Here is a 26099-nt window from a genome sequence, read left to right as displayed (position 1 = left end):
GGTCTATGAGCCCTTCTGCTTTGTGATCTCTGCATCGACCTGCTTGGTGATATACTTGGAGGTTTCTAGAGCATAAAGGTAAGTCCCCACAGGACAGAGCACGGACCAAGATAGGCTTGGTGGAGGGGCTCTGAAGTGACTTATTGCTCGTCACTAAGGTAAACAAATTAAATGCATGGATGAATACCAGAGCAGCCAGAAGCAATGGTACAGACCTTTCAACTTTTCTTACTGGGACCCGTATGAGTTTATTTGAGCCAAACTGATGATGTATGCTGGGGAGCAAGATCTCACATGCTCCAGAGAGTAACAGTTTTGCAGTTTCTTTTATGCATTGAAATTAAGGAGGAACCATGAGGAAGGTTACATGGAGGTGGGAGAAAGCAACTGTGGGGATCGGATTACAGGATAGTTAACAAGATTAGGTGCTCTCTGGAGGGCGGTTACAGATTATTTTAAAAATGTGTTAACCTAGATGCACAGAAACAATGGACAGGGCTTGCTTAAGGCAAAGATAAACCTTTCACTAAAGAAGTTATACCCCTGGGGCACGACTACCCACCATGACCTGTCCAGTTAGGAATTTATGATCAGATCACCCTGTGGGGTTATTTTCCATAGAACCTTTTTTTAAAAAAAAAATCCACACTGTCATTTGTAAAACACTAAATTAGATCTATATGTACATCAACAGGGATGGTCTTAAATCATTCGGCTGGGTAGGAAAGGAGAAAACAACCAGATTTATAGCACTATGCCACTTAGGAAAGCAAACACACATGGATACACACACAGTAATGAATTCATATCAAACACATTAGAGGGGTACCAATGCGGGAATGAAAACAAGGAAATAAAGCCCAGGAGGATCTTGAATGCAGAGGTCCTGCCCACAAGTGCTATGTTTAGAGAAGAACGGATGACAGCGTCCTGAATCAGGGTCCCACAAAACAAAAAGATGGGGGGGGTGTCTCTTGCTGGAAAAGTTTGAGAATCATATAAGTATCGAGAAAATAATACGTAGGAGTTGGAGAATGGTGCATTTAGAATTCTTGGAATGTACTACTAATAAAATCAGTTCCTGAGGTCAGAGACCGAATGACATTCAGTGCAAAGATGGATGAGAGGAGAAAGGGTCCCTTCACCGTCGGCAAAGTGATGCCAGCTGAAAAGCAGGTAGTCAGCTTGGAAGCTTGCAAAGAGTTGAGTCAGGGAGGCATGGCTGGTCAGTACACCTGGGTGCACTTCAGGGCAGAGGGCTCTCTGCTGGGCGCACAACCCCTGCCTTACTGACATCCCTTTCTTGCCCTTAGTGTCTGCTGCCCAAGAGGCCATGTTTTATACCACGTGACCCTGCCCCCAGACCTTCATCACAGCTCCTCTGGACTGGGTTGAACTCCTAGCCTCAAAGTAACCAGCACTTGGGCTGTTTGGTTTCCTTTTAAACTGGGCAGCCTGGCTCTCCTGGACTAAAGAAATTCTCTCTGGGGAACGTGAACCCAGAAGTGAGAGATCATTGCCATAGGCATGAGAGCTGCAGCAGAACCGTCATGAGTCTGGGCAGGAGAGACAGGGATGGGTCTCCCACAGGCCAGAGTTACGGGGAACAAAAGCCGAGTCAGTGGGGAGGGTAGTGGTGTTAGGATGGAAATATGCAGACACTGAAATAATGGCTGTCTTCCTTTACTAGCACAATACAGACTTGGGCTTACAAACTGAAATCCTGCCGAGGGCCAGGAGGCAACACAGAAGAGTGCACAGAGCCAGGGATAAGACTGGAGGCCCCACAGAACACAGTATGTCCAAGGGGCAGCCAAACAAAGTGGCCATTGTTCCCCTGCAGACACAGGACCTTCCAGGTTCCAAATTGTCTCATTTTCAAGAGAATCCAGAATTTAGTGTAAAACCTCCCAATTTTTGAATTGACAACAGTTTTTGCTTTTAATTAAAAACACTTTGTGGATGAAAACAAAACATGTCTACAGACTGAGGATGGTAAGCAGCCAGCATGCAGACTCCCAGATGCCACTGACTGAAGGCCTGGGAGCTGCCCCATCCTCCTGAGAGACCATCCACCCTGCAGTGAATTCCCTAGCTACCCCGCTCTCCCTACCACTCCTCCGACCCAGCCTGCTCTCCTTGTCCATCAAATCAAATAAACTGTGTGGTGGGGTATTTCCTGGGATTCCCCAGAGCTCAGGCAAAGCCCTGTCTATTCCTTTTAACTTCCCCTGTCATCTTACTGTGCTCCCCACCAATTCCTGGTGCTTAATTTTATTTCCTGGACTCTTTGATTCTGGTGGGGTGACATGAGTAGGGAAGAACACAGACCCATTTCAGCAAGGAATGGGCTCTTGCTCTGCTGGCCCTGGGTGTGTTTGGGAGAGACTGGGTGTCTCAGAGTGTGCTGACAAGTCCAGTGTCCAAGCCTGCAAAGAAAGTGCTCAGAGTGATCCCCATGCAGGTACACGGTCCACCTGGAAATCTGGGCCCTGGTGCCCTGGAGAGCGCCTGTCTCAAGGACAGATAACTTTAGAAAGTGGAGACCCCACCGAAAGGCCACCCTCAGAGGCCCCGTCTGCATCATTTTCAAAAAACATTGGAGGGAGTTTTGATGTATGGAGACTTTCAGAAAAGATCCCAGGTTCTTGCTTTATTCATTCACTGCTCCAGCTGCAGCCAGTTCTCCTCCCCACCTCCCTCTACAGAAGCTGGTGCTCTGGGCTGGCTGAGGCAGACACAGGGTAAATGTCACACCTGAGGCCCGTCCAGAGGGAAGGAAAGACAGAGGCAAGCCACAGAGCAGGGCAGGGAAAGCCCCTTGGCCCCCAGCTACACTAGAATGTTGTAAACAAGGTCTGTGTCGCAATAGGGCTCTTCTGCGTGGAGGTCGGAATGCAGGGCTGGAGCTCAAGGCACAAGGCAAAGGGCAGGAGGAGGCCTGGTGTGGAAGCAAATGGAACTGCCTGGAATCAGGAAACCGTGAAGAATAGGGTGGGAGAAGAGGCAGACCTGGTGGGCGAAGGCAGGGCAAAAGGGAGAAGGGTGTGGGGGATGGGAGAAGCCACAGGGCCACAGTGCAGGCCACAGTCAGAGAGGTCAGAAGTCCAGGCACAGGAGCAGGCAGGGTTAGTCAGCTGCACTGAGACTGCACAGTGAACTTCGAGCAGGGCTCCTAGCACACTCCCAGTTATTGCTCCTGGGTCTTTTGAGTGTGCCTGCCCCACCTTGTCCCTTGGACCAGGAGCCCCTGCCCCTCAACCCCAAATCCTCAAAAGAGAAAACTCCAGGGCAGGGATCTCTCTCTTCAGACGGAAGTTCCCTGATGGCAGAGATGGAGCTGCCTCTCCCATCTAAGGTTCCCTGGGGACAAGGACACTGGATGGTCAAGATCATAAGTTACTGAGCACCTCACACACACTGCTAATGAGACCCTTACAAAACCAAGACGGATGTGTTTCCCCACCTGAGAGAAAACCACCAAAGCACACAAGAGAAGTAATTGGCCCAGAATGCACCTGAAGCCTCAGTTGGTCACTCAGTAAACTTTATTGACGGGTCCCTACTCTTGGGACTGGGTGTACAGCTGTGAGAGAAAGTCCCAGGTCTCAGGGAACGTATAGTATTTTTCTTTTATAAAAAAATATGGAACGCTTCATGAATTTGCATGTCATCTTTGCACAGGGGCCATGCTAATCTTCTCTGTATTGTTCCAGTTTTAGTATATGTGCTGCTGAAGAGAGCACGTGCATAGCATTTTAGAGAGGGAAACAGAAAATCCAGGAAACAGACAAAGAGGGAAGTTCAGCTAATGATCAAGAAAATACAAAGGTAATAGGAGCAAGTGTGTGTGGATGATACTCTGGCTGGGGAAGGCGAGGGAGTTCCGTAAAGAGGTGACAGCTTGTCCTGCAGACATCAGGGCAAGGCCTGCCACCCAGAGAGAATGCGGAGTGCAGAAGCCCTGAGACTGGATGGAACTTCCTGCCCAGGATGCACGCTGGCAAGCGTGGTGGCTGGAGCTGAGGGTATGACGGACAGGCAGGGGCCAGGTAACTCCACCTTGATGAGCCTTGGGAAAGGGGGCGGGAAGCTATGAAAGGACAGAGGAGGTAAGAATGGAGGTAGGGAGACCAGGCAGGAGGCTATTGTACACAAATGCACTTTAGAGCTGATGCAATCTAGAGTGGGGGAGAGGAGAGGATACAGGGGACCAGGAGTGTGAGGGAATAAAGAGCTGGAGGATATGGGCCTGGATTGGGTGAGGAGGCCAGGGAGGGAGCAGAAATGAAGGGGAGGCAGATTTTGACCTTAAAACTCAAGCATTCAACCACTGACAGATAATTTGCCCTTTTCTTCTTTGTCCCTCATTAACCAAGACGGTGGTGGGTACATAGTAGGTATTCAATCAACTGATTCATGTATTCAGTGAGTATTTATTGGGTACTTACTAAGTGCCTGGCTTTGTGGTACATACTAGTGAACAAGGCAAAGTCCTTGGCCTCTTGGAACTTATACTATAGATGGAGAGGGGACGTGTGTGTGTGTGTGTGTGTGTGTGTGTAGTGATAAGGGGGAAAGGGAAAAGAGAATGGAGGGGGTTGTTTCAGATGTGGTGGTCATGGTAGGCTTCTCTGATAAGATGACATCTGAGCCCAGACCTCAAAGGGGTTGGTGAGGCTTAGATGTGAATTTCTTGAGGAAGTTTCCCCGCAGAGGAAGCAGCAAGTACAAAGGTCCAGGGGTGGGAGAGTGCTTGTTGACTGACCAATAGATCTAATCCTTGTTGATTCATTAATCAGGAACTCTCTAAGAGCAAGGAATAGGGCCTTCTCGTCAGACAAGAGTGGTCGGAGGGGTGGAGTGGGGGCCACTTCCTCCCTTTCTTTATGCTGTTCCTCTTTCCCCAACCTTGGCCAGGTCTAGAAATAGAGGTGGGAGACAGACAGGTATTGAATCTGTCACACTGTCTGAAGAAAAGGCAGAGAAGTCAAGGTATAGGGCAGGTTCTGTGCTGTCCCAGGAGCTACCACTCTCTCCATGCTGGTTCCAGTGTAAACCCCTTGGGGCCCTATCCTGTCATTGCACCCCCACCTCTGCCCCTGCATGACCCGCATGGCACTGAGAATCCTCCTCTCCTCCAGATATTTATTCCTGCTGAGTTAACTGCCTCTCACTATCTCACCAGGGGCTGGGTATGCACTAAGGGAGTATGGATGCGGTCACACCCCACTCTGTCCCTAGCCCTGGGCACCACGGGGGTATCTAGGAGACTCCAGCATCCTGGAACACAGAGGGCTAGCCCCTGTGACCAGCTCATAGACCTCGTGCCTGGTCCTCAGCACAAACTCCACCCTGACTCCTAGCTGTGTCCCAGGTCTTCTTAGGACCATAAAACTACTGGAACGGACAGTCACTTCCTCCTTATTATTCCTAAGTCATTTCTGCTTCTCCAGCTATCTTGCTGACAAGACACGTTGCACTAAATTCCACTGATTCAAGACTTTCTATTCTTACCAAGAAAGCAAACAAGCAACATATCCCCAGCCTTACCATACACTGAAATCTTAGAAGGCACAAGGTGGGCGTGGACTTCCCAACCTGACAGTTCTTTCTGATTTTAATGCCAGGCACTCCCTTCCAGGTCACAGGAGATGCTGCCGGGCCCCAGTAACCCAGAAAGCATTCTAGGGTTCTGTAAAGCGACCCCCAACAAGGCCAGGTCCTCCATTCCTGTGTCAGCCCCTTCTCCAGAGCCCAGGGCTGTGGAGGGAGAACCTGGCATCTGGGACCCTTGACTGGGGAGAAGGCAGGTGGGGGCCATGGAGGGAAGGCCCAAGCAGACAAGGGTTGACCTGCCTGGGCTGGGCCAACTCCCCTTTGCCTTAGCTCAGTGATTGTCAAAGCAGAGTCCACAGACACTCCACAGTAGCAACACTTTATTAGAAATATACAAAGCGAGGCCTTGCCCCCACCCCCAACCCACCCACTAGGTCAGACATTCTGGGGTGGGGCCCAGCAGTCTGTGTTTTAACAAGTCCTCCAGGTGATTCTGATTTGTGGCAAGAACTCAGGCCCAGACTGGTTCTGCCAGTTAAGTCCAGTCCTGGTTCTCCATTGGTTCCAATGGGAGGCTGAGGGCATGGCACTCACGTGCCTGGGCCTGAGGACTGGGTTTAAGGATTTTACAAGGTCTCTGGCAAGCATGGAAACCAATAAACATCTAACTGGGAGATGCACGGACAACTGTAACATTCCCCCTTTTTCACATGGCTCTTGGGGGAAAAGAGCAGTTATTTTGAATGTCCTTGGGTAGTCACAGGGTAGCTGCCTGCCTGCCTGAATGAGCCAAATAATTTACCCCATTTAGTTACGGAGAAAGGAGATCTTGCTTTATAGAGGCACACTACCCCCTCACCAACACACTTCCTTACAAACTGAGATGGGAGGTGTGGGTCTTACTTGGACATTGCTGCCCTGGGGCCCACCTGCCTAGTCCCATCCCTTTTTGGTGTGGGGACTTTATGCGTTGCCGCCTTGAGAACTCGGGCGCCATCAAAAGTCGAGGAAGAACAATGGCTTTTGTTTTGTCACATTTGCCTTTTTGATGGTCGCTGAGGTGGCCGGGAGGGGGACATGTTGGTACACCCCCCCCCCTTTGGGGGAGAGGAAACTGATGCAAGGATTGCTCCAGTGTTTCCACTAAGCTCACACTTACCGAGGGCTTCGCAAGACCCCGACCTTTCACAAATATTATCTCATTATTATCCGTGGCTCAGGAACGTAAACGAAGCAGCCAAGGTCACAGAGCGGGTGGTGGAGACAGCCGAGCCGGAGCGCGGGTCTCCTCTCCCGGGACCCTACGGACGCCCGATTCCACACCTGGGGCTGGAACGCAATTCCCCGGCCCTCCCGCCGGCGCCGTCCGGCCCTCGAGGAACCTGCGCCCCAGGCGAAGTCGCCCGGGAGGATCAGTAGCGAGGGAGGGACTCGGGGCGGGCCACCAGGCGGGCCAGCCCCCCCCCAGAGCCGATGCTCCTCCCTCGGGCCGGAGTAGCTTACCCCCGAGAGCCGGGTCCTCGCCCCTTCCCGGCGCCCGCCCCCCGCTCTCTCCCCTGGGGATCCTCGGGTCCGCCCCGCTGACTCAGCGTAAACCGAGCTGCGCACGGCGGCGGGGCGGGCGGAGCCCGACCGGGGCTTACTTGCTCCGTGGTGACTGCGGCCTCCCTCCCGCGGTCGGGCCCGCCCCGTAGCGGCCCCGCCCCGCCCCCCAGGAGAGGTCCCCAGACGGACGCCGGCGGCCGCCGCGGAGCCGCGGGAGGAAGCGGGGCGGGAGCGCGGCCGAGCCCGGGCAGCATGACTGCCATCACCGTGCAGGTAGCCCCCAGGCCCCCCGCGGGCCGAGGTCTGCCCCACCGTGGGGGAGGGAAGGGATTTCGCACTGTGAGCGGTTCCCAGCCGCTGGCCCTGCCAGGGGGTGTGGGGGTTGGGGCGGTGGTGGACGGGAGTGCCCGGCCGTGCCTGCCACCTGCTGCTAGCCTGGGGGCTCCGAAGACTGTGGGCGGGAAGCAACTTGGGGGCGCCCGCCCCCAACGGTGCTCCTGCGGCGCGGTCTGCTCCCGCCTCTGCTCGCGACCCTGCAAGCCCCCGAGGCTCCCACACCTCTTTTCACGTTTCTCTTTGGGGTCACCAGTGCCCATCGGTTAGGTTCACCAGAGGGGTCCCTCCTTTTTAAAAAGGAGGTGTGTCTGGGGTGGAGGGTGCATAGAATCCACTTGCCAACTGAGGCTTGCTTTAGTGTAACCTGAGGATGCGTCTCTGGGGAAGCCAGAACTTTCTTGGGTGGGGACAAGAGAGACCATCTCCCCTCTCCCCAAAACTGCGTTTAGAGTGCTGGGGCGAGCGATGGGTTCTCTGGAGCGGGCAGACGCCTCAGAGAAAAGGCTCTAGTGAGGGGAGCCGCCCGCATCCCCTTAGTTTTGGTTTCTCCTTACGGGTGGTGCAAGACGTTTGTGTCAGCTGAGAACCCACCCATTCCCACCCTCTCCCCTCCGAGGTGCTGCTCTCCCCAGGGCGGTCAGTGGGTGGCGGGATCACTCCCCTGCCGGCTGGCTTCCTTTTCGCGGAGGCTTCCCATCAGCTCGCCTCCCCCGGAGCCTGCCGACTGGATTGTCCTGACGCGTAGAGGCTCCTTTGACTTCGCACGCCAGTGCTCAGACCCCCACAACACTAACTCGGGTGGATACTACTCTGCCCATTTAATTGCCGTGGTAACTGAGGTTTGGAGGTGAAGTAACGTGTCCGTGGCCCCAGATAAGCTGCAGAATCGAGATTCAAAATCAGAACTCCTTGGCTCCAAATCTCACTCGCTCTTTCGCCCTTTCCGGAACAGTAAACCCCACCCACAGGCCACCCCCCTAAACTTCTACCCGGGACACAGCTGCTGGGGTGAGTTTGGGGGTGGGGAACGGGATGCAACAAGTGCCTCCTCTTTGTTCTGGGGCAGAATTTTGAGTCGGGACCAGGCAGCCTCCTGGGATAGGCCTTGGGAATAGGTGGACAGACAGCAAGGAGGGTGGGACCGGGCGTGGTCTCTCCCCTCGAGGAGCTGACTGTCCAGTTGGGGAGAGAGGCTCGTAAACGAGGACTTAGAAGAGGAATGGGGGAGTGAGTGCTAAATCAAGAGGTGCAAAAACTGTGGGGCAGGATGGGGGGTGGATCTTTGTGCTGGGCTAGAGGAGGGTTGGGCAGACTGGTAGCAAGGAAAGCCAAGTGGTTAGTGGAGGAAGAGGAGGAAGGGGGAGGAGGCCTGCGGGGAGGGGGGGGGACTAGATGGGGTAAAGCCCAGTGGCTCTACTCTGAGGTGGGAGGACGCTGCGCTCACAGGACAATAGTCGCTGCTGCTTAGGAGCACTTAACCTTGGTGCCTGTGACTGTTACTAAGTACCTGGGATGAAAACTCATTTCAGCCCCACAACTACAGGAGGATAGGTCCTGTTATCTCCATTGACAGGCGAGGAAAGGGGAAAGAGAGAGAGGATAACTTGCCAGAGGTCAAACACAGCTAAAAAGCTGGCTGGCTGGCTGGCTGGCTCCTGGGACCGCACTGGGGTCATGCAGGCAGGCCAGGCCACCGCTCAAGGGCTGGTGGCAGGCCAGCTGTGTAGGAAGCTACTGAAGGAATTTCTTGCTAATGATGAGGGTCTGACCTGGGCCAGGGCAGAGTGGGCAGTGAGTGGGGGGGGGGCGGGTGTTGGGGATGTGGAGAGTAAGTAGTGAGCAGCCAAAGTTGAGTGTTGATGGGAGCAGATGGGGTCCTGGGTTATAGATAAGACCTTGGCGTGGGACTCAGTGGCCCAGGAGTGTTAAGTGACACTGTTCTATGAATCACTAGAAATCATTCATTCTGGCTTACAGATGAAATAAGGAAAACATTTGCTCTTTTTTAGCAGAGGAAGTCAAGGTCCTAAGAGATTAAAGTCACTTGCCCACAGTCACACATTTGGGGGCTGGCAGGTCAGGGGTAAGACTCAGTTGCCCTCACCACTGGCCATTCACTGACCATGTTGCTGCCCAGCTGCCCTCCAGGAGAGGATTTCAGGTTTTGGATCACTGAAAGCTAGTGGAGGTGCCGGAAGCTGGGGTGTGGTGCTGACTGCTTAGGAATAAAGACTCTAATATGCATTATTATTGTTACTAATACTGTTAATAGCTCCGGTGAAGTGGGAGCTGCTCATATGGCAAGCACTTTCATACACATGATCTCTTTTAATCCTTGGGAGTTTTATTGGTGGTCAGAGTTTAAACAAAGTCCTGTTTTGCAGTGGGGGGGGGGGGATGAAGTGACGTCAGCTGTCTTTCTGATCTGGGATATCTGAGGACCTGGAGAGGAAAGTCCAGCCAGTGCTCAGGACAGGTGGGGCTGATGGAGGGACAGGACGTGCCTGTTCTCCAAACAGCCATGATGTCTAGGGTCAGAAGGTTTCTGGGTCCTGTGTTATTGTGACTTGCTCTCTGTACCTGGGGCCTTTTCAGCCTCTTGGGGTGTTGTAATTTCACCAGGTGCCTTTATGGCTACTGTTTTCCTGCAGGGGTGATCCATCTAATAGATGGGAAAACAAGGGCCAAAGGGGTTAAGAAACCACCTAAGGGCAAGGGCCTTTAATGGTTTGTAGACACAGAGGTTTCAAAGTTTCCTTGGTTGGTTTCTTAGCAGTAGAGCTGTTTTTCTTTCTTTCTTTCTTTTTTTTTTTAAATACGGAACGCTTCACGAATTTGTGTGTCATCCTTGCGCAGGGGCCATGCTAATCTCCATCGTTCCAATTCTAGTATATGTGCTGCCGAAGCGAGCACAGTAGAGCTGGTTTTCTAATGCTTTCCAATCCAGATTCCTAGATTCCCACTGTCTCCAGCAGGTAACCGGGATCTGCTAGTGGGAGTGAGGAAGGGGCCCTCTCAGCTTCCCTTGCTCCCCTGCTTCATTACCTGGAAGCCCCTCTAGGAAGCAAGGGGACAGTTTGAGAACCAGAGCCAAGTCTCCTGCCAGAGTACTCTTCACAGCACCCCAGATTGCTTTTTTCTCGGGATCTGAATTGGGGTCCTGACCCCTTGGGTATCCTTCTGTACTCTAATCCTTTTTCTCCCCATTAATATTGAGCCCCTAACTCTACAGCCCTCTACTTGGAAGGCCCCAGGCGGTGCTGATTGCGTCCCTTCCCCTGCAATCATATAGTCGTCCTCTTAGCTGTTAACAGGCTTTATTATGATTTCGGTGAGTGATCTTGGGCAAGTCACCTGACCTCTGCATGACAGTTTCCATCTTAGCATACCCCCACAGGGATTCCTACTCTACCAGCCTGACAGGTTTAAGAGTAAAATAGGACCCTACCTCAGCAGCAGTGCCAAAAGCAAATGAGGTCCTCATTCATGTATCCTTGGGATTGAAATTCGCAGTCGCTCCTACTCAGGTGGGCAAGTTAGCAGCCAGCCTGATGTTTTGGTAGGGCTCTGACCATAAGACTCTCCCAGGAGCATGGCTTTGCTTTTTGTGTCCCTCACTGAGAACTACACGTTAGTGAGGGACACATAAAGACTTACCTCTGGAAGCCTCCATTTTCCCAGCGTTGACTGTCCCACATGTCTCGTTTTGCTTACCTCCCCAAATGGGGTACAACCTGGGCTGCTTCCACACATATTGTAAATGGTGTATGTAATTTAATTTATGACTAGGCAGGAGATTCAGTTTAAAGGGAGCTTCAGATAGAGGTGACAATAGCTGCAAACTTGACCATTTATTTATCCCATGGCTCTTCCTGAGTACCCACTGAATATCCGGGTCAAGTACTGTGCCAGGTGCTGGGGACACAGCAGTGTCTAAACAGGAGGCCATGCCCTTTTGGAGAGCACAGTCTCTAAGCGAGATAGACAATAATGTATAAACTACAAATCAGAAGGGATAATGTGGTCAGAATGGTGAAAACAAATAGGTACCTGATGGGAAATGTCAGGCGAGGACCCAGTTTGGATAGGGTAAATAGAAAAGGCGGCTCTGAGGAGGTTCCATTTTACTTGAGATATGAAGAATGGAGAAATGGAGGCAACCTGAAGAAGAGCCTTTTTGGTGGAGGGGCCAATAGGTCTGAGGCAAGAAAGTTCTAGGCATGGAAAGAGGGCTACTGTACTTGAGTGGGGTGGCCAAGGAGAATGCACTGGGGGACAAAGTTGGAGAGGTCGGCAGGGCAGATCTGCAGTGCTTATGGGTGGAATAAGGATTTTTACTATGAAGTTTCTTTTGCTTTCTGGGCTAGTGGTTGGGAATGGCACCTGGGTGGTGTCCCAGTGCTGTGAGATAAGGGACAGTCACTAGACACCCGACTCAGCTTGCCAGAAGAGAGGAGGGGCGTCCAGTGCTGAAACCAGAGACTGAAGGACAGCCTCAGTGACTCTGCCCACTCCCTGTCCCCCAAAATAAGCTGCTAGAACAGTCTGGTTAGCAAGTTCTGGGAGGGGCTAAGCAAGACTACAGGGCAAGGTGCAAACATCACTTTCAGTACTGAAGAAAACAAGTTAATAAAACAGATGCCTGGACACAATGTGGAAAGTGCAGAACCAGCTGGGTGGGAATTAGAGAAAACTGGATGTGTACTGGGGAAATCCTAGGGAGAGAGAAGGGAAACTTAACCATGTATTATGTTCTGGTGATTTTTACAACCCTCACAGCCTTCCAGGCAGTTTTCTTGTTTTGCTTACAAAGAAACCCAGGACAACTGCAAGCTCAAGGTCACACTAGCCAAGCCAGACAGATTTTCTGAATTCAGAAGGGATTGGGATTTGCCAGTGATTTGAATTTGGATTTCTTACTCTTTAAGAAGATCATTAAAGAAAGGTCAGGGAACTCTTTGGGCCTGGTGAATAACTGGACAGTCAATACTTATAGGTCTTGAATGGAGGACAGGGAATAAGTAGAACGGGGGTAGGGCTCCCCAAAGAAGGTGCTGAAAGGTAAGGGGGAACTGGGGAGGAAGCTGTGAGTAAAGGTGGCATTCCAGCTTCCCTGGAGACCGTAGCAGGAAACATGGCTGTGGGAAGGTGGAAGGCATGTTCGGGGTCTTCCCTGAAGAGGTTGGAGGGGGTGCGGCAGGGCCCTCTCTGACATGTACGTCTGTGGTGTCTTCCAGGCCCAGAGGCTGCTGGGCCAAAGGAGGCCCCGTCGGTCCTTCTTTGAATCCTTCATCCGGACCCTCATCATCGTGTGTGCTGCCCTGGCCGTGGTCCTCTCCTCTGTCTCCATCTGTGATGGCCACTGGCTCCTGGCTGAGGACCGCCTCTTTGGGCTGTGGCACTTCTGTACCACCTCCAATCAGACTGGGCCACAGTGCCTCAGAGACCTGAGTCAGGCTCGTGTGCCAGGGCTGGCTGTGGGCATGGTCCTGGTACGCAGCGGGGGCGCCTTGGCTGTGGTGGCTGCCATTTTTGGCCTGGAGCTCCTCATGGTATCCCAGGTATGTGAGGACCTCCACGCACGGCGCAAGTGGGCCCTGGGCTCCATCCTGCTCCTCATCTCGTTTGTCCTCTCCTCTGCGGGCCTTCTGGGTTTTGTGATCCTTCTCAGGAACCAGATCTCGCTCATCGGCTTCACTCTGATGTTCTGGTGCCAGTTTACCGCCTCCTTCCTCTTCTTCCTGAACGCCATCAGCGGCCTTCATGTCAACAGCATCACCCATCCCTGGGACCAACCAAGGAAGTTTTAGAGCCCTCCACCTCCCGAGGATGCCTGGTTCTATAAGAAATTGTGGTCAAGATGGGACTTTTCCAACCTGGGACCTTTGGTGGGGGAAAGGGTAGAACAATGACCTTGAAACTGCTGCCTCTTGGCCAATAACCTTCCGATGTTGGCCAGAAATGGCCCAGGGGCTTTTGCAACTGGTCTGCAGGGCCAGAGGCCAGGAGAATGCCACTGTGCCACCAGCTACACAGGCTTAGCCAAGTTATTAAGATGTAGCTTTTAGAAGAACTCATTATAAAACCCTTTTCTTGAATCCTTCCCCCGGAACAGGAATAGATTTGGGAGCAGCTCTGGTAACTGGTGCCTGGGCTAAGCTGCATAGCCATGTGCTGTTTACACCTGGTTTATGGCTCTGTGCTGGGATATGAGCTACGGGGTCCCTAGGGCCTGCCGGGGTTGCTAAGAGTGGATCATTCTTCCAGCTAACTGTCCAATCAGGGCCTAGGACTTCCGTCAGCTCAAAGGCTCTTTCTGCACATTTCCGTGCTTTAGCTTTGGTCATGCCAGGGAGGCAGAGTTCAAGATTCCCTCAGAATGTCTGGCACATGATAGGTTCTCAAACCATTTGACTTGATTCAATTCCTGGAACCCCATACCCCCTGGATAACTCCAGCTTCCAGCAGCTGGCTGTCCCCTCTTTGAGAGTTCTCGAGCAAGCCTTCCAGACAGGTCTCCCTGACTTCTGATGCACAGCCCTCCCTGAGATGAATGTGTGTGTCCATCTTTGGTAAGGATCACATGGTCTCAGGGTACCATTTTTGATTCTAGAACACATTTCAAAGAGCATGTGTCTAGACCTGTTGGACCTTGGGTAATGATTAATAACCATCCTGGGGAGGAATGCAGGTGAAGGGGACCAGAAACCAGTGGAGATTTCCATCCTTGCAAGCAGATCAGGGTTTTTGTACACTAACTTGCCCCGTTTCCAATCCCTTTTTTGCCCTCAGCCCAATTCATTCTACACTAGCCTCTTCCCACTCCCCCACCTGATAAATTTGGGCCTTCCCTGGTTCATTCTTGCTGCCACTGACTGATTGCATGAGTTTTGGGTCTCTGCCCTAACCTTGCCACAGCAGGTCCACTTTCTGAGCTGGGCTGGGTGCCTATACCTACCTCTTGTGATTTTTTAAAAAAACTTTTATTCCAAAATGCACAGAGTCTGTGGACATGACTTGAGCAAGGTGTTGTGGACCAATTGATGTTTTGGAGAGCAGAGCTCATCAACCATGTAGACTGAGTTCTTAGCCCTGGAAGTGGGCACCTGGCCTTCTCACCAGGAGCAGTCTACAAGAGGCGAAGGGTGACCGCCTTGTCTGCAGGGGGAAGGTACAGAGATATAGGGAGCCAAGCCCTGGAGAGGGATAGCTCTTGTCCAGGATCACCCAAAGCTAGGACTAGAGCTGGGCCCACCCAACAGCAAGATTCTTTACATTGGGGGGAGGAGTTCTCTACTATGTCCAGATTTCATTCCCCTGAGCACTGGTAGGTTTTGTTTTGTAAAAGGGTTCAAATATTGAATCCTCTTTAATCCTCACAAGCCGGGTGGGGAGGGAGTGTTGATATTAAAGGGGACAGATCCAGAGAGGAAAGGGTGAGATTAAAATCCCCAATGGGGTGAGTAGATGGGCCGTGTAAAACAGCCTTGGAGCATTGAGCTTTGAGACTGGAAGCCCCAGACTGGACTTTGCCACTTCTTTGCCCGGTAGCTTGAGCAAGCCACAGGACCTTGGTGAACCTGTTTCTCTTCTGTCAAGTGGGATCATGCCCCGTCTCCTGCTGTGTCTGCCCTGGGGGCTGTGGATAGCTGACTGAGAGCAGTAAGAACAGAGGGACATCTCATACCATGCTGGGGTTACTAAAAGGGAGCGGGGGTCCTGGGGTTCTCCTGGACTCCTGGGACTTGATCAGATTAATTCAGGTACTGTCTTGAAGGCTCTAGGATGAGAACTGCTAGACAGGTGAGGTGCAATGAGGGGCGGGAAAGATCCAGGTAGGGCCATGTTTTCTGGGCTTCTAAGCTTGTCCCTGAAAATTTCTCATGTTTTCTGGGCTTCTAAGCTTGTCCCTGAAAATGAGTGGGGATCAGGGAAGCCCCCTTCTACAGAAAGGGGTAGGAGAGTGGGCCAGAGCATCCTCCCTCACCTGTGTCTGGAAGGCAAAAAGACTGACAGATACTGAGACCAAATCTCATCCCGGCTACCATTCATTTCCCTGCTCCCTTCTGGGACCCCTGACCTGCTCTTCCCAGGAGAACACAACAGACCCAAATCCCAGGCCTCCACCCCTCCATGGTGCCCCAAGTCCCATCTGTTCAGTTCTGAGGAATTCTCACTGCACCCCCAACCCGAAGGCCTGGAGGACAGGAGAACATACAGTGTCTGCCGGGAAGACAGACTGTCCTGCAGCAGTGTCCTGCCCTCAGGACCTGGCGTGGCCTCTGTGGCCCTGCTCCAGCCTCTCAGATGACACTGGCCCTGCAGGTGCCCCGACTTGGCTCCGAGGGGCTGACAGTGGTGCCATGGGTGAGGCCGCTGATGCCGTTGCTGAAGGAGGAGCTGAGGGCCACGGGGCGCAGTGGGAGCTCATGGAGGTGCCACTGCCGCCACTTCTTCTGAACTTCCAGCTGCACCTGGCCCCAGAAATCAGCCATTAGCCCAGGAGAGAACATAAAGGACCGGTACCCAGAGTCCTGCTCACTCTCCTGGGGCCTTGGCCCCGACCCTGCCACTCTTGCCTAGCGGTCATGCCTTCCCCTATCCTGCTGGCCACTCAGATTGACCAATTCCAGCCTGATGTCCAGTAGGAATTGAGAGCCCTCCTCTGGGCATGAATCACCTGCAGTCTCAATACTGTCGGGGAAAAGGGGCTTGTGGTTGTTTCACAAACTCCAGAATTCTAATGTCTAGATTGTCACCTGGGACAACCAGACACATTGCCATGAAGCCACACTAGTCAGAACTTATCTGGGAGCCAGGGAGCTGCTGTCGGTAAATTTCCCTCACAATCCTCAGCTCCAACTGCAAAACCTTTGAGGTTAGGCTTGAGGCCTGATTTCTGGAAATCGTCAGAAGTTATTCTCATTCACCATTCATATGTGTGGTGAACCAGATAGATGGTCAACAGTCTCAGAAAGGCTTTACTTGTGTGCCATGCCATGTTCAACTAATGACTGCCCAGCTTCTGTGTGCCAGGAACCTCATGTTCTGGTCCAAATGCTCAGGGCAATGGCAGAGGCCTCAAGGTAAGTGTGCAGACCCTCAAAGAGTCAATGCTCATTTGGGGTTCTCTGAGGGCTGAGTTGGCAGACATGTCATCTGAGTCACATTTTACAGATGAGAAGACAGGCCCAGAGAAGGGCAGAGAGCCACATCACCTGTCCTGATCAGCAGCCGAGCAGTCAGAAACCTGGGTTCTGGTTGGGGTGCCTGCACTGTCCTGCATTTCCTGAACTTCCCACCGATAAGAATCACCTGGAGCGCTTGTTAAAAAACATTTAGCTCTCCATGTGGTTCTGTTGCTCCCTTGAAGTGAGCTCAGACTCCTAGAAGATGCCTAAGCCAAGAGGCCCTAGCCTCTCCTACCCACTCCTCCGCTCCCACCGCCTTCCCAGGTGGCTAGGGAGCCCCTCCAGGCAACCTGAACACACTCACCTCCCCGTTGAGGAAGCAGTAGAGGACGGCCACCACTAGGCCCTGCCAGGGAGCAGAGGGAGCAGGCGTTAGTGTGGGTGCTCCAGCACCAGCCTCCCTCACCCCCAGTTCTGTAATCGTCAGGTGCAGGCTCACTCCCCCACCACAGGAAGAGCTGCAGAGCCTTCCCACACCTCGGGGGGATTGGGGCTACCTCTTCTGGGCCCCACAGTGTCCCTGGCTGTGCTGGCATCGGCTGGCACAGACAGCTCCTAGGGGGCAGGGACAGGATCCCAATCACGTGTTCCCAGCGTCTAGCGGTGACACCATACGTGGTGTCAGTAACATTAAAGTTAGGGCTGCTAACTCAGTCGTGGGAAAGGCAAGTTGCCTGAATTAGTAAGGTGGGTCCATCGGGAGAAGCAGGGAGTCGTGACACCTAAAGGCAGCTCATCCCAGGAGGAGGGGTTGGGGCCAGCCCATGTACGTGAGCCCCTGGACCCTAGGTCTCATTTTTAAGATAAGCTGGAAGTCTGGAGATGTTTAAACATGGATAGCTATTCAGGTTGAAAAACAGAAGTGTGAACGTTTGGTCAGAACAAAGCTTATATGCAGGTCCTGACCTCTGCTCATCAGACAGGTGACTGCATTTCCCTGGTCAGGGGCCTTGGGGCTACACTGCTTTGTGTTCCTGGCATGGTGGGGGTCTGTGCCCATCAGGACCCTCCTGTTATCTCACAGGTATCTCCTGTTTTCTGCATGGTACCCTCTGGGATCCTGGCAAGGACCTCTGCCAGGGTAGGGATTACAATCTGGGATGCAGGATTTAAGCCTAAGACGCCTGCACGGAACCCTGAGCTGTGAGCAGGGTCTCTGCAGTGCGGATACCCCACTCACCCTCAGGGACTCTCCTTGGGCCAGCCCTTCCTTACAGGCCTTTACTTGCCTCAGTAAGTAAGCCTCAGGCTTCCCCAGCTGCTGAGCACTTTACCCCTGAGGCCTGGTGGCCACAGCTTGGACCTTAGGTGGCCTAATCCTCTTCCTTAGTCCCATCCAGGCCTGCCCTTAACTTACTACCTTGGAAAGGACCCCAAAGAGCAATGAGCCAGCCTGTCTATGGTGGGCTTGATATGTCCGACTGCTCAGGGATATTGGCATTTAACAAGACTCAGTGACAAAACTAGAAGAATTGGCTTTAGAATTTCAGACCTCAATAACTGCTGCCTAGAATGGGGGCAGTGGTTTCCAAATTTTGCTGCATGTTAGAATCACCCGGAAGCTTTGCCCAGGTTGCACTCGGTACCCCAAACCTGAATGTCTCAGGGGGGGAGCATCAGCAACTTTGAGAGATTCCCTAGATGGTTCCAACAGACATCACTTGTTAGGGAACACTGTCAGAGGGTGTGAAAGGTAGGCTTTGAAATAAAATAGCCAAATTGAAGTATAGCTTGGTCTGCATAGTTGTGGGTTTCTGGGCTCCAGGGGCTTCATTTAATCCTTTCCAAAGCCCTAGGAGATAGGTACGGGGATCCCCTTCATAGGTGAGGGGCTGTCACGAGGCTTTAGGCAGGACGAGCTGTGTCTGCTTGGCCCGGAGCTGCCAGCCAAGGTTGTTGCCTGTCTCGCTGGGCCCAGGATTGCCTGGGCCGCAAGGATCCAGGAACACATTTGCACTGTTCAGGGGAGGGCAGGGGCCCCAAGTAAGGGACAGTCAGATGTGCCCCAGGTATATATAGCACAGGCCCCACACAGCCGGCAACTTTAAGAACCCCACAGTGTTTGTACAATCATTAAAAAATGAAGTATTTAAACAACTTCAATGACGTGGAAAAATATTAATGACGGGCATGATGGGGAATTAAACAAGCAGGATATGCATACAAAGCCACGCGTGATCCTAATCACGTGTGTGTGGGTACATCTGTGTGTCTTCCTGGACAGAAAAGAGACGTAGAAGTAAACACACCAGCATCTTAACAGAAGTTATTTCTGGATTTTGAGAGGATGGATGAATTTTTCTCTTAACTTTGCCTTATTTTCCAAATTTCCTTCAATAAGCAAGTATTTCTATAACCAGAAAGAGCTAATACACTTCAGTTTTTAAAAATATGTGCAGTGATAACGGTATGTGGCTCTGTGTGTGTTCTTCATTAAGCCTGTCTTAGAAATACTGAAATATTCACATGTGAAAGAAAATGATGCCTTGATTGGCTTAAAATGGTGGCCGATGGGATGGAGATGAAATAGGAGAGGCCGCTGGGAATAGCTACTCAGGTTTACTATACCATTCGCTTTTGTATGTGGGACAAATTTTCCATAATACAAATTTTAAAAATATATATAATATAAATGTGTAACAGAAAATGATATATTTGTCTATGAACAAATGTTCTTATATAAAAAAAAAACTCTTAACAATTGTTTTTTTGGTAAACATTTCTGTGGAAACATTAGGAAAGTGCTTTTGGTTTTCTCTCAACAAGCTGCTTCCCCCGAGAGAAGCCAAATGACCTTCGCTTGGGTAGCCCACAGCCCCAACCACAAGCCACGGCTCCAGGGGGCAGGAAGTCCTCAGCCACGCAGGGAGGCAGACCTGGGTCTCCATGGTCTCAGAGAGATCACTACCCACTTTTTCAGCTGTGTCAAATCTGCCTGCCCATCTGGACCTGGAACCCCCAGCTGCTTAAAGGGCCATGGTGAACCCAGCCTCCCCACACGTTGCAAGATCACTGGGCACGAAAACTTCCTGGCCCAGTGAAAAAGAATCAAGGATTGCACAAGAGGCTGGGTTCTCGGGAGGTCTGGGGCGCTGCTGGGGGGCTCTGGGCAGAAGAGAGGCTCAGAGGAGGGCAGAGGGGACAGCCCTGGGGTGGAGTCTGAAGGCATGGGTTAGAGCAAGACTTGACTCTACTCAATAAAGTGTTCCCAAGTGATGTGTCCTCCCTGGAACCTGAGAGTGAGAATGACCCTGGCCACGCCAACCCTGAACAGAACTCTGGGAATGAGGGAGGCTCTGAGCCCCCACTCTGAGGCCAAGGCCAGCCTGGTGAGGAGGACTCTGTAAGATGATCAACCTTGTTGAGGGCAGGCTGGCTTCTTTAGGAAAAATTTCTCTCAGGCCCCAAAGCCTAGAATCACTAGTCTTTCCTGGGAACCAGCTTGTTTTCATCTATGGATACTGTAAATCTTGAAACAGATTGTGCTTCTGTCTTTGCTTTGGCTACTGGGAAGCTCTAAATCAAATTTATGACCTACATCTCCTACCTTTATAGGACTTTACCAAATTTGCTTCTGTGTATGAACACTTTTGGCTTTATTTTCTTTTTTCACTGATCCCTCATCTACTTATTTTTTGTCCTCTGTATATTTTTCTTAAAAGCGACATCACTTTATTTTTGGAAGGAGACAGCTCTGAGTAAATAAATAACCTTGTGAAGTTTGGGATTCATGTTAAGAGTCCCTTCTGTCTAAACATCTTTACTATTTTATTTTAACCTCACAACATCTTGTTGAATAAGTAGGTAAGTGACTTTCCCCTCACATTTTTTCTTTTCTTTTAAGTTGGTTTTCATTTTTAATAAGTTGTGGATGCACATAGTTTCGAAGAGTCAAATGATTCTTGACCACACACACACACACACACACACACACACACACACACACAGCAGCAGCCTCCTGACACCCGCCACCCCCATTTCCTGTTCCTTAGAGGCAACGATTTGGAACTTTCTTAACTGCTTCTAAATAACATGCTGATGCTGCTACTTCTGGATTTTTCAGTTTGGGGCATTTTTGTGGACTTCCCAGTATGGACATGAGGATATTATTCTTTCAAACACCCTCCCCCCCAGTTGCATCCTCTCACAATGCTCATTTTCCTGCCCCACTTTTTGATGGCTCAGCCATGGCCCTGTTAAGGGCTGTCCCATATAGCGTCTAGGGTTACTTTTCCCTTTTGTTTTCCCTGGAGTCAGTCTCTCTCTCCTTAGTTTTAGCTCCTACCCCCATTTGTCTGGTGGGGCACTTGGGTCTGGTGGTGACCCTCAGGGTAGAGGCCAGCCCCTGCTTCTCTTGGGTCTCTGCCAAATGAGGCATCCGCCTTCTCAAACCACATTGTGGAACTCTTCCTGGAAGATGTGGCTTGCTCTCTCTATGGCCTCCATGTTTCTCTAAGGAAAGAGAGAACTCCTCTTTTTACTTTAAAGTCACAGTCCCTGAAACTTACCTGGAATGAGCCAAGAGCCAATTCAAAAAACAGCTGGATCTCCATGGCATCATCTGGAGAGAAGGCGAAGACGATATAGTGGACTCCAAAGAGAGGGATCAGCAGGAGGGTGGATTTGGCCAGACGCCTGGGAACAGAGAAATGCTGCCGTCTCCCACCCCCTCCATTGGCCATGGGCTCATGGCTCCGCACACCCCATCTTTTGCGCGATTGCCAAAGGCTTTGCAGCACTGTCCCCAAACTTTTTTGTTTTTACTTTTTATTTCAGAAAATTCTTATATACCCCTCACCCAGATACATTTACCAACCCATGGCCAGTCCCTAAACTTTCTGATCATGTACCCCCTACCAGTAAAAAAATATCTGAATATGGACCCACCCGAGTAACTGTTTATAAATTATGTGCATATATGACTGCCACTCCATTATCAGCATATTATCAGCAAAGACAGCATTCTTATTTGTTTTAATAATAAGTAAGGAGATATTCTTTCATTTTCTTCCCAGGTTAGCATTGCCAAATTTAGCAAATAATAATGCAGGATGCCCAGTTTAATTTGAATTTCAGATAAACAAGGTTTTGTGGGTTTTGGGTGTAAGTATTAAAAAACTATACATTGTTTATGAAAAATTCACATTGAACTGGGCGTCCTGTATTTTATCTGGCAACTTTATCCTGGAGGCCCAGCTCCACCCTAACTTGGCGCCCAAGGCCCTAAAGACATCCTGGGGATTCTGCCACTAAGTAACCCAGGCTTCTGCCAGTTTCTCACAACTCTGAATTGTGGAGAAGGCCTCTGTCGGACACCGATTTGCTTTTAATATCTGTTATGGGCTGAATTGTGTCCCCACTCAAATTAGCAAGTTGAAGCCCTAACCTGTAAGACCTCAGAATGTGACTACCGTGTTTCCCCGAATATAAGACCTAGCTGGACCATCAGCTCTAATGCGTCTTTTGGAGCAAAAATTAACATAAGACCCGGTCTTATTTTACTATAATATACAACCGGGTCTTTAATATAATATGATATGATGTGAGATAATAAAATACTGGGTCTTATATTAATTTTTGCTCCAAAAGATGCATTAGAGCAGATTGTCTGGCTAGGTCTTATTTTTGGGGAAACACGGTATATTTGCAGAGAAGGCCAATAAAGAGGTGGTGAAGTTAAAGTTATTAGGGTGAGGCCTTAGACCAATCACCTGGTGGGAGAAGACACCCACCAGGGATGAACACACAGAGAAAAGGCCACGTGAGGACACAGCAGAAGTCCGTCTACAAGCCAAGCACAGAGGCCTCGTGAGAAAACAGTCCTGTCGACACCTTGATCTTGGACTTCTAGACTCCAGAACTGTGAGAAAATTAATGTCTCTTGTTTAAGACACCTAGTCTGTGGTATTTTGTTATGACAGCCCTGGTGAACTCATACAGCATCTCTCTTTAACATCTTAAAAGTTTAAAGTATTTTTGGATCACATATCTCTTTGAAAAGCTGATGAAAGCTAAGGTCATTCTCCCCTGAAAAATACACATACCTACACAAATTTGTCTGACTTTGGGTCCCTGAGGTCCATTGCTGACTCCCTAGCCTTGCCCCAAGGATCCTGCTGAGGTGTCTTTTCGCTCCACACCCAGGAGAGTGTCTCAGATTTCATGATGGACCCATTTCCCCTTCCCCCCATTTACACTGTAAACTCCTTGGAACTAGGTCAAGGTTTCCCTTCTCCTCCATCTCCAATGGTGTCTAGCACCAGTTGGGTAAACAGTAGGTGCTCAGTAAATGTGTGCTGACCAAGTGTGTTTAGGTCTTTGCTTTTCACTTACTTATAATGGTTTGCTTCATTTCCTCTTGTTTCTTGGGTTCTAAGTTTTCTCATTAGGATTCTTAGAATGTTTATAAAAAGGATGAAATTAATCTGTAAAACACAAGGCAGACGGGAGGCTAAAGGAGACTTGCATTCCCTGCCCCTGGACCTGAGGTCAGAGAAGGAAGGCACTGCAAACCACACCCAGGAAACACCCAAGATGGCACATCAGTGCTTTCCCACCCCACCCCCACCCCTCATCCTGGTGAAACAAACCGTCTGGAGGCCAAGGAATCACAGCACCCATCCTAGCCCTGGGCTGCAGGACCTGTAACTTGGCTCACCTGCAGCAGGATTACTCACCCTTGGAGTGTGTTGGAACCCCCTGGGGATCTTGTTAAAATGCAGGTCTGAGTGGGCCTGAGATTCTGCATTTCTAACCAGCTCCAGGGAATGCCCAGCTCCAGGATGGTCCTTGGACTACACTTTGAGTAGCAAGGCTTTACAGAGAGGTTCTTAAAGTTTAGGGCGCAGATTGCTGGGTGCCCTCCCCACAGTGGTTACAGGTCAGTAAACCTGGGGTGGGAAATTTGCATTTGCAACAAGTTCCCAGGTGATGCTGAAGCTGCTGGTCTAGGGCACACACTTCTAGAACGGCTTCAGAGCCTTATAGAGTCACTGGGCAACTCAACCACCAGCTCCGGGAAGTCATCCTTGATTACCTCCCTTTCCTAATTCATTGTAGCTAGGAATGATGTCACTGTGTAAGAACACTTGAAATATTTGAAAGGGGCAAATACATGCATCTGTCAAACTTGTGTGTTTGTCCACTTATCTGCCAATTCCATCATTTCCTAAAGGACAGGAATGGAGTCTCCTTATTTCTTTTGGTGTCCCTCCTCCAATCCCAGTGCCTGAACCTTAAGAAGTTGCCCACATGGCAGCACCTCTCCTCCTCTCTTCCCAGCTGGCTTCAGCACCATTTACAGAAGCAAGGATTAGTCGAATCGCCCAGCTGGGCGCCTTCATTGTTCATATAAATAGCCTGGGGCCTGAGGACACTGGCCAAAAGACACAGGATTACTGGCCTGTCTAGAATTCCTAGTCTAGTCAGTGTTGCTTCTTCTGGAATACAGCTTCTCAGCTTGCTATCTATCTTGCTCTGAGCTGGTTGTGCATGGGGTAAACTAATAAAGACTTTTTAGTTTTATTTTATATTTTGTCTTACAGTTAGTTGTATTTGATTTAATAGGGAGCCCTTGAAGGTGAAAGAAAAAAACTCTTAAGGTTCCAAGAATGAATCTTAAATGACGGAATTCTAGACTCCAGAATTCACGCCGTGACAGGCTGGTAAGGAGATATTTTGCACCAGGAGTACCCACTCAACGTCCCTCAATCACAACAGACCACAGTACCATGACAGCAGCCTGGACATTGGAGCTGGTTGTCCTTCAGCTGGGGCTTTCCTGGGCTGGGCTGTCAGAGTCTCAGAATTACAGAAAGGAAACTGGCTTCGATGAGAAAAATATCCTCCCATGGAAATATTATGCAGTGATAGCACATTGTGTGGTCAAATAACTTCAAATGACACAGGGCAGCTCACATCTATTGCTACGTGAAGAACAAACAAACAAACTGGGAAACAAAACCATATTAAGCATTTCAAAAAAGAAAAGAATGTGTGCTCAAAGGCCGACAGGGAAAAAAAGCACGTGTGTATTTACAATGTGTATCTAGGGGCTAAATGGTGATTTATGGTTGATTTAATTCCACTTTTTATAAATACATTTTATATCTCCCAATTTTTGTTTTTGCATGACTTCTCGTGGTGTTGAGTCAGGAAAAGGAGAAGAAAGGCGGTGATGTGATGGCCACCTTCTCCTGACTGGCCACCGGAGGGGCGTGCTGCCCAGTCCTGCGCCCTCTTCCCACTCCAGCGAGGCCATGGATGGCACTTTCTGTCACTTGTCCTGCATCCTTGGCATCCCTCTGAGCCCTATGCACAGCTAAGGGGCGGATTCTGTCCAGGAGACAACCCCACTGTGTCCCCCATTCTTCCTCGGCCCCCCCTTTGGTATCCATGCCCTCAGGCAGGAGCACCTGGAAACATAAAGCTGAGACATGTGCCCAGGCCCAAGACCACAGCCCCACTCAGCTCTCCCCAGCCACACCTACCCCCTCGCTCCGTGACCCAGCTCAGTGATTCTGCCCAATTTAACAAGAGGATGCCTGAAAAATGATCAAGACCCAAAGATGTAAACCAGTGAAGACAGAATTGAGGCCAGCGTGAAGCCAGCCAGCTTCGGGCAAGGAGCTCTGCGCACCACATTTCGGCGGCTCCTCCTGTAAGCGCTCGCCTTCTTCCCGCCCCTTCCCCCACTCCCATCCACCATTCTCTCTGGGGCGGGGGAGCTTCCAGCTCCCTTTGCTGCTGGCCAGCCTCCGGAGGCTCTGAGGTTTATCCCTCCCAAACCTGGAAGGAGGGGCACTAGTCCTGTCTCCTCTGCCCCTATAGGCCAGTCGCTGTCCAGTCTCTCGCACTGGAGCCCAGCTCAGGGAAGGACGGCCACTTACCAGGATGGACAGGATCACAGGTCCTCGAATGACCCACCAGACAGATGCATTGGCGTTGATGTCCCAGCACCTATGGAGGGACAGTAGGCATTGTTAGGAGTGGGGAGCTGGGCTGACCAGAAAAGATTCATTCCCTGAGGTGCCCTCCTATGAAGGACGCATGCTTGTGGTCCTGAACGTTGTGGCTGTGTGCTAGGCACCATTAGAACGGACTCCCTCCTGCTGGGAGCTCTGCTGGGGCCGAGGGAGCAGCGCCCTGTCTCCACGCATGTCCAGTGAGCATCGGGTGGGTGGAACCTGGTAGCCAAAAGATCCCAGATCTCAAAGCTAGCAAAGTGCCAAACTCAAGTGCCAACAGCGGCCAGGCAGCTGACGTGAGGGAGAGAAGTGTTTGGGTGACTGACACATGACCACAGGACCCCAGGGCCATGAGGTGAGGGTGCAGAGCAAGCTGGAGAGCATGTGCCTGTTCTAAGGCAAACACAACTCTTCTCCTGCGGATTTTTGCCACAAGGGAAAATGGGAAACATGGCAGAACTTTTCATTATTTTCTGGAGAAGCTGAAAAATCCAGATTTTTT

General features: G+C 50.8%; 2 protein-coding genes across 3 annotated transcripts in view; one reads left to right on the top strand and one right to left on the bottom strand.

Annotated features, from left to right (window-relative positions):
- The first annotated feature begins 7267 nt into the window (after nucleotides 1–7267).
- TMEM37 (transmembrane protein 37) lies at nucleotides 7268–14304 on the top strand. Its single transcript, XM_081051697.1, has 2 exons — nucleotides 7268–7377; nucleotides 12678–14304. Exons 1-2 carry the CDS (start codon nucleotides 7357–7359, stop codon nucleotides 13248–13250), a joined length of 594 nt encoding a protein of 197 aa, XP_080907823.1. The 5' UTR covers nucleotides 7268–7356; the 3' UTR covers nucleotides 13251–14304.
- The window catches only part of SCTR (secretin receptor), a 71450-nt gene continuing 59440 nt past the window's right edge, over nucleotides 14090–26099 (bottom strand). The window contains exons 8-12 of one of the 2 annotated variants that reach the window (XM_081051696.1): nucleotides 25520–25589; nucleotides 22965–23056; nucleotides 21140–21266; nucleotides 16936–16977; nucleotides 14090–15914 (exon numbers count right to left, since the gene is read on the bottom strand). In XM_081051696.1, coding sequence (XP_080907822.1) covers nucleotides 15744–15914; nucleotides 16936–16977; nucleotides 21140–21266; nucleotides 22965–23056; nucleotides 25520–25589 — 502 coding nt within the window. In that variant the 3' untranslated portion in view covers nucleotides 14090–15743. The remainder of the gene's footprint in view (nucleotides 15915–16935; nucleotides 16978–21139; nucleotides 21267–22964; nucleotides 23057–25519; nucleotides 25590–26099) is intronic. The other variant, XM_081051695.1, reaches the window with a different exon arrangement.

Source organism: Rhinolophus hipposideros (genome assembly GCF_964194185.1).
Source record: "Rhinolophus hipposideros genome assembly, chromosome: 6".
NCBI classification, from domain to species: Eukaryota; Metazoa; Chordata; class Mammalia; order Chiroptera; family Rhinolophidae; genus Rhinolophus; species Rhinolophus hipposideros.
The sequence above is the reverse complement of the archived record's forward strand: the minus strand, read 5'-3'. Positions and strand labels throughout refer to the sequence as shown.